The 11,020-nt window shown below is 52.7% G+C and overlaps 1 protein-coding gene and 1 pseudogene across 3 annotated transcripts; one reads left to right on the plus strand and one right to left on the minus strand.

Annotated features, from left to right (window-relative positions):
• Window positions 1–266: 266 nt before the first annotated feature.
• On the minus strand, window positions 267–674 carry LOC116913216 (annotated as a pseudogene).
• A 939-nt stretch (window positions 675–1,613) lies between these two features.
• On the plus strand, window positions 1,614–9,255 carry Rabggta (Rab geranylgeranyltransferase subunit alpha). Of its 3 annotated transcripts, none has more exons than XM_032917769.1 (17): window positions 1,614–1,690; window positions 1,977–2,034; window positions 2,168–2,278; window positions 2,597–2,721; window positions 2,898–3,085; window positions 3,342–3,545; window positions 4,139–4,222; window positions 4,311–4,393; window positions 4,484–4,585; window positions 4,691–4,796; window positions 4,888–4,939; window positions 5,070–5,158; window positions 5,274–5,362; window positions 5,634–5,750; window positions 6,388–6,501; window positions 6,751–6,838; window positions 8,198–9,085. In XM_032917769.1, the coding sequence occupies exons 2-17, from the start codon at window positions 2,032–2,034 to the stop codon at window positions 8,344–8,346; spliced, it is 1,704 nt and encodes a 567-aa protein (XP_032773660.1). In that variant the 5' UTR covers window positions 1,614–1,690; window positions 1,977–2,031; the 3' UTR covers window positions 8,347–9,085. The 3 variants fall into 3 exon arrangements, with proteins under 3 accessions (XP_032773660.1, XP_032773662.1, XP_032773661.1); XM_032917771.1 differs by having other exon boundaries at window positions 1,665–1,686; window positions 8,198–9,255; XM_032917770.1 differs by lacking the exon at window positions 1,614–1,690 and adding an exon at window positions 1,701–1,826 and having other exon boundaries at window positions 8,198–9,255.
• The last annotated feature ends 1,765 nt before the right edge of the window (window positions 9,256–11,020 follow it).

Here is an 11,020-nt window from a genome sequence, read left to right on the forward strand (position 1 = left end):
CCCTGGCTGTTCTAGAATTTGCTCTGTAAGCCAGCCTGGCCTCTGTCTCAGAGAACTGCCTCTTGAGTGCTGGGATCAAAGGCATGCACCACCACTGCCCAGAGATAGATACTCAATTTTTTAAAATTTAGAAATCTCACTATTATTATTATTATTATTGTTATTATTGGTTTTGAACCTTTAATGAGAAAAATATATACTATGGAGCTCACGTACATGGTGGTCGGTGAGTCACTGGGGGGAGTTTGGGGTCACACATGACACATCTAGTTAACAAGACCATACAACAGGTACACATGGTCACAAAATACCAAAGACATTGCTAACAAGGTCTCAGTCTCCTCATCATTCAACAGCATATTGGGGATCCCATGGCTGATGGGGAAAAGACAACCAGATTCTGGGCATTGCAGGGTGCCCTCCAGTACATCAACCTCAAGCAACACGAGGGGCATCTTCCTCAAGAACGTCTCGTCTCGTCGCGCTCATAGCCTTCAGTCGGCTCTTTGGGTACCTCGGCCAAGCTTAAGGTGTCCTCTGCCTACACAAGCTGCGCCCACTCCACTTTGGGGATCATCCGCGCCTCGAAGTCGAGCCTGCAGGCTCAGCGGGAAGCCACGCATGCCCACGCCCCGCACATTTGAGCTGAGGAGATCGTGGATGAGCAGTTTCATGTTGTCACACCGGAGCAACTTGGGCTCACTATTGTCACCTCCTTTGTCGACCCCTGAGGAGCTGACATTACAAACAGCACCACTGTCCCGGCTTTTGACTATGTCAATACCTACGTATACTGATATATAAGTATTATGCTTGTGAACATCTGGACTGGAGAGAGATTTGGGTGTCGTCATCTTCCAGATAGTAACCACGAATGTAGATGAAGGCAGAGAACAGGAAGGAACCTGAGAATTGTTGACAGCCAGAAGTCGCTGATAGCAGGTTGCTGGAGAAAACTCTTCACCTAGCCTGGGAAGAGACTCTAGCCAGGCAGCGCATGGTACACAGAGCTCTGTCAGGTCTTGCCCTTCTCCCCATTCCCTCTGCCCTGCTAAAAACCGTTAGACTGAGTTTCTAAAGCTAGCCATCAAGGTCCATTTCCCTATTTGGCCACTTCCTCCTCCTGAGGCTGACTAGCAAGGTATTAAAGTCCAGCAATCAAAAGCCCCCTTTGACTCGCCTACTTATCATGTCCAATTAAGAGCAATCACCTCATCCTAACACAGGATTTCCTCTTTTATCTTTGTAAACTGCCTATTTCCTATGGGTCACATCTGTCTCCTCTCTATCCCAAGGCTGTCCTTTGTCCCCTGTCAGGGAGAAATACCTGTTCCCCCTTTCTCCTGTTCTCTTCTCCATCTCCCTCTCTGTCTCTTATTTCTAAACTTCGTCCCTCTAGGGCAAATAACGCTCCTTTGTTCTGAGAACTCGGTCTGGGGTGTCCTGAGCTAATACCGGTCCCTTCAGGCTGCAGTTTGAGTTGCTAATGGGAACAGCCTGTCCACATTCTCCAATCACACACACACCCGGGCGCTAACAGAAACTTAACGACACACACGCAGTTCCTTCGCCAGGCCTGCAGGGAGCGCAGCGCCTCATCTCCGCACCACACGCGGCACGGAGCCGCTCTAGCTGACTGGGACTCGGTGGCGGCCGGAGTTGCACGTCCTGGCACCTCCTCCCTGAGCAGGTGGGTTCGCCCGTGGAGGAGGGGGTGTCAGGGTCCGCGGGGCGAGCGGGCACTGCTCTCTCCCCGCGTGGCGTGCGCCTCGGCCCTGGCGGGTGGGGCTTTGGAAAGATCTGTGGGAACCGAAGCCGGGGTTGTGGTGAGCGCTTCCTCCTGACCTCACAGAGCCAGCCGCCGGCCCCCTTTTACACACCGGGATCCTTAGCCTGGGCCTGCTGGCAGCTTCCGGGAAACACCTGGGGGCGGGGCTGTGTGGGCGGAGTTCTGTGATTGACATCTCTCTCCGCAGATTGAACGGGCTACCTCTGGACCCCCTCCCCTGTCCCCAACGCTGAGCCGAAACCATGGTGAGACCCCTGAGCTCAGCCCCTTGCCCCAGCATGCCCATGCCCTTATCCCGCGTGACTGGCTCGGCGGGGCTTCTGCAGGTCTGCCGTTGCAAGGCAACCTGCATTCATATCCTCCTATCGGTCCCTGTAGCATGGGCGCCTGAAGGTGAAGACGTCGGAAGAGCAGGCAGAGGCCAAAAGGCTAGAACGAGAGCAGAAGCTAAAGCTCTACCAGTCAGCCACTCAAGCTGTCTTCCAGAAGGTGGGGCCCTCACAGTCCCAATCCCCAATGATAACACAGAGACCAAAACTTGACACTAGGGTCAGACTGCAGGGTTCTAAATCTTAATTGTCTGTTGTTGCTGTATTGCCATGGACAAGTCACTGAAACTCGTTCATCTGTAAAAATAGAGCTAATGATTGCACATCCTGTGTAAGAGTATTGCAAAGATTAAGTGAGAAAATGCCTGTTAGGCTGACCTGTTGCACAGTGCCACTATTGACTGGTTCTGAGTTCATAATGTTTAGCTTAGAGCTAGGGAAATGCTGTGGTCTCTGACCCTATAACCTGCCTTCTCAGCGTCAGGCTGGTGAGCTGGATGAATCAGTGCTAGAACTGACAAGCCAGATTCTGGGAGCCAACCCCGATTTTGCCACCCTCTGGAACTGTCGAAGAGAAGTACTCCAGCACCTGGAAACCGAGAAGTATGTAGTTCAGGTCTCCGCCCTGGCCCTGCCTGGACGCAGAACTGGAGGAGGGAGGGAGTAGCCGGGCACAGAGATAGGGTAGTGGGGGGGGGGAGGTGTCCGATACAAGAAGGGAAGGAGAAGTTGGGGTTGGGTGTTGGAAGGCTCTAACCCCCCTTCCTCTTGGGGTACAGGTCCCCTGAGGAGTCGGCTGCTCTTGTGAAGGCGGAACTGGGCTTCCTAGAGAGCTGTCTTCGTGTGAACCCTAAGTCCTATGGCACTTGGCACCACCGCTGCTGGCTGCTGAGTCGCCTGCCTGAGCCCAACTGGGCCCGGGAGCTGGAGCTATGCGCTCGCTTCCTCGAGGCCGATGAGCGGAACTGTACGTGCCCATAGCCCTGTCCCTAAAAATCCCGTGTGTCCCACATCCTGGTACTGGGTCCTCAGAATGGGGAGGGATATGCAAGGCCCAGCGCCAGCATCCATTTTGGTAGTGCCTAAAGGGATGGCGCAGCCTGACGCAGTCTGCATCGCGGTATTGCTAGGGCTCTCTGAGGGAATTCCGGGGGCTATCAGTGGAGTAGTTCCTCTTTGTCCTGCTTCTGAGATAGGCTTTCTCCCTCCCTCCTCCTCCCTAGTTCATTGCTGGGACTATCGGCGATTTGTAGCCGCACAGGCTGCTGTCGCCCCTGCAGAGGAACTAGCCTTCACTGACAGTCTCATCACCCGTAACTTCTCCAACTATTCCTCCTGGCATTATCGCTCCTGCCTCTTGCCCCAGCTGCACCCCCAGCCAGACTCTGGCCCACAGGGTCGGCTCCCTGAAAATGTACTGCTGAAAGGTAATGGGCCAGCAGTCCTCAACCTGTGGGTAGCAACCCCTCTGGGAGATGGCCAACGTTTTCACAGGGATCACCTAAGACCATCGGAAATATCGGATATTTACATTGTGATTCATAGCAGGAACAAAATTACAGTCATGAAGTAGCAAGGGAAATAATTTTATGGTGGGGGGGGTCACCACAACAGGAGGAACTGCATTAAAGGGTAGCAGCGGGGTTGGGGATTTAGCTCAGTGGGGTTGGGGATTTAGCTCAGTGGTAGAGTGCTTGCCTAGCAAGCACAAGGCCCTGGGTTCAGTCGCCAGCTTCGGGAAAAAAAAAAAAGAAAAAAAGAATAAAAAAGGGTAGCAGTGTTAGGAAGGCTGAGAGCCTAGGGTATCCTCAAAAGGATTCTGCAGGAACACACCCCCCCCCCCCCCCCCCGGCCCTGTCTAACCCTGCTCTGAACCACCTTATTGAGTTCCTACCTCTTACTGACACATGCCATCCCCTGTGTAAGGCCAGGGTCCAAGTGAGACTTGGGCTGGAGGGCTGTTGGAATGTCTAGGATCCTAACATGCTGACGTAACCCCACACCTTCCTGGCCCCCACAGAGCTGGAGTTGGTGCAGAATGCCTTCTTTACTGACCCCAACGATCAGAGTGCCTGGTTCTATCACCGCTGGCTCCTGGGTCGGGGTAAGCAATGGGGGAAAGGGCAGGACATTTGAGACTTAGAAAGAAACAAAGATGATTTAAGGCAAACCGAGGCTGTCTCTTTCCCTAGCGGAGCCCCAGGACGTTCTATGCTGCGTGCATGTGAGCCGGGAGGAGGCCTGTCTGTCGGTCTGCTTTTCTCGTCCCCTGACAGTGAGTCAAGTGGTTTTATTAAGTGCGATTATGAGACCCTGAATTGAGGCTGTTAAGAGCTAATAAGTCTCTCTCTGTTCCCCGTGGCAGGTGGGCTCCAGAATGGGGACCTTGCTACTCATGGTTGATGAGGCACCTTTGAGAGTGGAGTGGAGGACTCCAGGTGGCAGGAACCGGCCCAGCCATGTCTGGGTATCCCAGGATTAGTGGGGCAGAAACAAGGGCCTGCAGCAGGGCTAGGCTGGGACAGTCAGAAAAGCGGTGAGGTAGCACATTTCCTTGACCCAGTGCTCTCAGCTCTGTGACCTGCCTGCTGCCTCTCTCAATGACCAGTTGCCCCAGCACACGTTTCGTGTCATCTGGACAGGAAGTGATAGCCAGAAGGAGTGTGTGCTTTTAAAAGGTGATGCTGTCTAAAGCTCCTTCACTGTGCCAGTTCCTCAGCCTTCTCTCTCCTCACAGTGTCTCATCCTACGCTTTAACCTTTCCCCTAGACCGCCCAGAATGCTGGTGCCGAGACTCAGCCACTGATGAACAGCTATTCAGGTGATGACAGGGAACCCACGGACAAAGAGAGGGATTCTAGACACCAGGCAGTTGGGGCAGGAGGCATGGGCCTGGGGGAAGGAGGGTGGTGTAGAACTCCGGACTGTGGGCAATATACCTTCTCTGTCAGGTGTGAGCTGTCAGTGGAAAAGTCCACAGTGCTGCAGTCTGAGCTTGAATCCTGTAAGGAGCTGCAGGAACTGGAGCCTGAGAATAAATGTAAGATCCTCCCGTGAGCCAGCTCCTGAGAACTACGTGGAGAAAGTCCGTCCCGGGAACCTCCTTGAGCAGAGGGTCTCAAGAGACTGTAAACCTCTCTCCGTCCTCTCCCTAGGGTGCCTGCTGACGATCATCCTGCTGATGCGAGCACTGGACCCCCTCCTCTATGAGAAGGAAACACTGCAGTACTTCAGTACCCTCAAAGCAAGTTGGACCTGGGGGAGGACAGGCCAGGGGAGGCCCAGTGGGCCATTAGAAGGCAGGTTGGGCTGGAGAGATGGCTCAGTGGTTAAGAGCACTGACTGCTCTTCCAGAGGTCCTGAGTTCAAATCCCAGCAACCACATGGTGGCTCGCAACCATCTGTAATGGGATCTGCTGCCCACTCTGGTGTGCCTGAAGACAGTGACAGTGTACTCATATATAATAAATAAATAAATCTTTAGAAGGCGTAACTGCCTGCTTCTTTCCCACCAGGCTGTGGACCCAATGAGAGCAGCCTACTTGGATGACCTGCGCAGCAAGTTCTTGCTGGAAAACAGTGTTCTCAAGATGGAGTACGCTGATGTACGCGTGCTGCACCTGGCTCACAAGGTACGGACTCAGCGTGGGCTGTTTCCCCTGGCCCCTTCCTCGCTGCTATCTCCCAACCAGACGGTGACTCCACCGTCTTTCTTTTAGCCTGCTCCTTCATTAGGCCTTGCTTCCTGTTAGTCAGTTCTTCATCCTGCTTGTTCCCTTGTTTTAAATCCTGAACCATCAAAGCTCATTGGTAAGGCCCTGGGTTCAATTCCCAGGGCTGAAAGCAAATTTCTTTTAAAGGCCTTTTACCACCCATCCGTGCATTCCTGTGCTTCTACATCGTTTCTACAGATTTCTGAAAGCTGCCCAGGCAATGCTTTTCGTGTCTCTAGTCATCTTAACAGATCCATTTTGCCTCGTCACTGCGGCCCAGCACAAGCCCACTCCTACCTTTCTATTTGCTCTAGGACATGCCGCTATCCTCTGCCCCACACTTGAGGTTTCCTCTCCCTGTCTCCTCTCACTAGCCACCCCTCCGTAACCCTGTCTGTCTGTCCCCGTCCTTGACATAGCATGTGGATCTGGCTATTTATTTCTTACACTCGGCCAGCCTCTGACAAGGGTCTTGTAAGGTCCGTATGGAACACAGAGCAGGTGGCTAAAGATGTCCTAGCTCTTGCCGAGTTTTTCCCCTCCCCCCCACTCCTAGGATCTCACAGTGCTCTGCCACCTGGAACAACTGCTCTTGGTCACTCATCTTGACCTGTCCCATAATCGACTCCGAGCCTTGCCCCCAGCCCTGGCTGCTCTGCGCTGTCTTGAGGTAAAGTATGCATCCCTCCCATTCTGTCTGGGGTACCCCTTTTCCACTCAGAAGTTTGCCTGTGTTACAGCGGGACCTCCTGACCTCTGACCCTTGCAGGTAACCGCTTCGCCAGCCCCCTTGACTACACAGCCTGGCCCTGTGAGCTTTTTCGCACACCTAAGCTGGTCACTCTGGGCTCCTCCATGGCTTATACTGGTCCCAGGCTGCCTGATTGACCTTGTGTTTCCCCATCTCCCTGCTCCTCAGGTGCTGCAGGCCAGTGACAATGCCCTGGAGAACGTGGATGGTGTGGCTAACCTTCCCCGGCTACAAGAGCTGTTACTATGTAATAACCGTATCCTCCCTCAGTCTCCTTTGCAGACAGCTACTAGGGCAGAGAGCAGGCTGTAGGGGGACAAACCGCAGACACAGACAGCAGACAGCTCATAGGGCAAGGAGCAGGCTGCAGGGGGATAAACCACACACACAGGCAGGGTCATCTCCAGGCAGGACAGGAAGCAGGGCTTGGGCAGGGTGAGCTGAAAGGGGAGATGATAGCCTGGGGCTGTCTGTGACTATTATTAACTTTTACTCTGGAGTTCTTTAGAGTGTGGCTTCCACAAGCCAGAGTTCACAGGCAGGCAGCTGTAGAGATTCTTAGGAACCACACAGTAGTCTAGAAATCAGGAAGTTCCATATTTTTTAAAATTCTTTGATCTCTCTTGAAAATGGAGGGTTAGAGCATCTTTGACCCTCATTTACACGTAGCCACTAATAAATACTGAGGGCTACTTAACAGCCCTCTCCACCTCTCTCTCTCTTTTTTTTTAAGATTTTATTTATTAGGGGTTGGGGATTTAGTTCAGTGGTAGAGCGCTTGCCTAGGGAAGCGCAAGGCCCTGGGTTGGTCCCCAGCTCGAAAAAAAAGAACCAAAAAAAAAAAAAACCAAAGATTTTATTTATTATATATGAGTACACTGTCACTCTCTTCAGACAACACCAAAAGAGGCCATCAGATCCCATTAGATGGTTGTGAGCCACCATGTGGTTGCTGGGATTTGAACTCAGGACCTATGAAAGAGCAGTCAGTGCTCTTAACCCCTGAGCCATCTCTCCAGCCCTCCGCCTCTCTTTATGATCCCACAAGGACCTGCTTCCCACAGCCCCCTCTTCAGCCAGATGTTCTACAGTGCCTGCTGAGGCTTTATCCTCCCAGGGAAGCCTGTAAGACACCATCAGACTTGCTTCCCAGTGTCTGCTGAGGGATTTATCCTCCCAGGGAAGCCCGTAAGACACCATCAGACTTGCTTCCCAGTGTCTGCTGAGGGATTTATCCTCCCCAGGAAGCCCGTAAGACACCATCAGACTTGCTTCCCAGTGTCTGCTGAGGGATTTATCCTCCCCAGGAAGCCTGTAAGACACCATCAGACTTGCTTCTCAGTGTCTGCTGAGGGATTTATCCTCCCCAGGAAGCCCGTAAGACACCATCAGACTTGCTTCCCAGTGTCTGCTGAGGGATTTATCCTCCCCAGGAAGCCCGTAAGACACCATCAGACTTGCTTCCCGGTGTCTGCTGAGGGATTTATCCTCCCCAGGAAGCCTGTAAGACACCATCAAACTTGTTTCCAAGCAGCAGCTTCTAGCTTTGGGGTGTCCAGTGGCAGAGAATGGGTGGGGTAGAGCTACTGAGCTTTCCTTGACTCTGCTGCCCAAGGCCTCCAACAGTCTGCAGCAATCCAGCCTCTTGTCTCCTGCCCCAGGCTAGTCCTCCTCAACCTGCAGGGCAACTCGCTGTGCCAAGAAGAGGGCATCCAGGAGCGTTTGGCTGAGATGCTACCTTCTGTCAGCAGCATCCTCACCTAGGAGGCCCTGCCTCACCCTCACCTTTAACTTACTGGGACTGAATAAAGTGTGGAGAGGCCCCTGTACCACTTGACCGCTGCCATGACAACACTACCTCCATTACCACCACTGTTTTGAAGAAAGGAAGGGAGGGCTCTGTGGTGTGGGTCTACTGCCCTGTGATACTCTCTACCCAGAGCCTCAGTGTTCATGGCTGGTCAGGACCACAGCTGGATTTGAGTTCACCATCAGTTTTGGGGCTGTCATAGGAGCCAAGCTTGAGGCTGGGATAGAAATCGGGCTCGGGTTATGATTTGGGCTGAGCCTCAGAACAGCTGTCTCTAGCTGGAAGAGACTGTGAACCTTTCTCTTGTGAGTCTGCCAACTTCAGACTTTGTGTCCTGACTCCCGCTTCATTCACAACGGAATAGGCTCAGGACCTCGGCGTTTGAGAAGGAATGTGTCAGGGCATCTTGCCCCACCTGGTTAAGATGACAATATTGGTCCTTGTGGATTACATTCTATGGTTGAAAAGCCCTTGGGAACCCTTGGTCCCGTTTGATCCTCATACACTCAGGGATGGGATGATTCGAACATTTGAACTGATGAAGAACTGTTCCGACCCGCCCAGGGTTACTGAGCTCTGCATGCGGAAGCCAGATACTAACCACATTGCTTCAGTGATTTAGCCCTTTTCCTGTTTCTGTATTAATATAGAATGATTAAACAGAGGCCCGGCCTTAACTTGCCAAGGTATTTAGATAGGAGTCTACTCCTGATTTGCATCCACACCCCACCACTCGGTGTTGTGACTTTGAAAGCTGCAGGGAACAAGGCCTCCAGGGAGTGGCTCAAGGGTTTGGGCACTGAGTCAAACTTGGTATAGTGAGGAAAGATGGTGACTGATTAAAACGAGAAGAGTGTAGCAAACCAGGCATTTTCCTGTTTCATGGGAATCTGCCTGGGCACACATGTGCTCACATGCCCCGCCCCTGGAAACCCCGCCTCTTCTTGTATCCCAGGTGATACACAAACAGTCTCAGAGTGTAGCCCTTTGGCTGACCCGCCACATACCTGCCTTCAATTTTGGTTTCCAGTGGTATGTGTTGGAAGTGGCACAAATCCTGAGTAGGTTCCAGGGCTTGCCAGCTGAACGGGGGGGAAAAACTCACGCAATGCTTACTTATTCTGTCGGCTTTCTTCTGTAATCCCAGCAACTGGGAGGCTGAAGCAGGAGGATTACCGTGAGCTCAAAGTCTACCTGGGCTCTATGTGAGACCATTTCGAAACAAACCAAAAAAGTCAGTGTCAGGGTTGGGGATTTAGCCCAGCGGTAGAGCGCTTGCCTAGCAAGCGCAAGGCCCTGGGTTCGGTCCCCAGCTCCGGAAAAAAAAAAAAAAAAAGTCAGTGTCTATGAAGATCCTGGAACTTCTGTTCTTAATCCCCAAGATACCTATGTACAGGATACATTTCCAAACAGGTTGCTGCCAAGTATGCTGCTTTGTCTTGTTGCTGCTGCTGTTGTCGTTGTTGCCAAACCCTATTTTCACTATCTTTGATCGTGGCCCACAGATAGAGCTAAAATACCAATGGGATGGAGTGGGGAGCCCTGACTGGCGGTGCCACGGACAGGGCCAGAGAGAGAGCCTCCCTAAAGATGTCTGGCTCCTCTCTGCCTTGGGGCTGTTTTAATGACATCTCTGAAGGTTCACCCAGAGCTGGAGCTGCGAAGTACAGAGGGTAGGTTCCTGGAGCCGGTCAGTCTGGATTCTCAAGAAGAATTCCAGGCTGCAAATGAGGGGAAATGCTCACCTCCAGCTGATGAGACAGTCTCAGGGAAAGAAGGGGACACCAGATAGCCTGGGGAGGAGGCCCCTGTCCACCCAGGTCTGAACACAAGGACCTAAGCCTTCCCAAAACTTGCAAGCTGGGAGGGGGAAACAAGACATCATTTCTCTTGTGACCCCCTTAATCTCAAACTTAGAAGGACCAGAGGGACAGCCCACTCATACTGGGGGCTGTGGAACAACTAGACACAGAGACATGGGGGTGTAGTATGCCGAGAGGCGTGAGAAGACCCGGTAGAGCTGGCTGGTCAGGGACTGGCAGGTGGAGCCAGTTTGAGAGCCTGGATGCTGATGTCATCTGTCTGCAGCCCTGAGGTGCTGGGACCTTCCTAGGCAAAAGGAGTTCCAGTCCAAGGGACCAGTTTCACCAGGCCAAGCCTGGTGAGTGCTGAGTGCTGCAAGACAGCTTGTCAGCAGGGCCCTGTGAGAACAAAAGTATGCATCTCCAGCTTGGAAACAAATCTGCCCTACAGGGCTGTGAGTGGAAGAAGATCCCTTCTCTTTTGCTCTCTGAACACCTAGTGTGGCAAGAATCAAATTGGTATGGGATCTGTCACCAAACACCTTCCCTTTTTACCTCAGCCCCAGGTCTGACAGAACTTTGACTGGGACACCCCCCCCAACCCCCCAGCATGACCTCAGTTCCTAGAAAGGAGAAGGTGGGTGGAGTCAGACTTTCCCGTCCCTACCAGGGGACAGCCCCCAGAGACTGGCCTCTTGACAGGAGGGATGAAGCAACTATCTTCCCTTTTTCCCAGAAGCTCAGCCCCGCCTCCCCTCCCCTCATAAACTACTCACGGACCCGCCCTACACCTTCCACTCGCGTGGCTACGTCCAGCCTGTTGGTC

The sequence above is a fragment of the Rattus rattus genome, chromosome 12 (assembly GCF_011064425.1).
Source record: "Rattus rattus isolate New Zealand chromosome 12, Rrattus_CSIRO_v1, whole genome shotgun sequence".
NCBI classification, from domain to species: domain Eukaryota; kingdom Metazoa; phylum Chordata; class Mammalia; order Rodentia; family Muridae; genus Rattus; species Rattus rattus.

Coding starts and splice junctions, on each gene's coding strand:
- Rabggta (XM_032917769.1), top strand. Junction 4,394..4,483: donor GCTTTTCTCGTCCCCTGACA/GTGAGTCAAGTG, acceptor TCCCCGTGGCAG/GTGGGCTCCAGAATGGGGAC. Junction 6,839..8,197: donor GCTGTTACTATGTAATAACC/GTATCCTCCCTC, acceptor CTGCTGCCCAAG/GCCTCCAACAGTCTGCAGCA.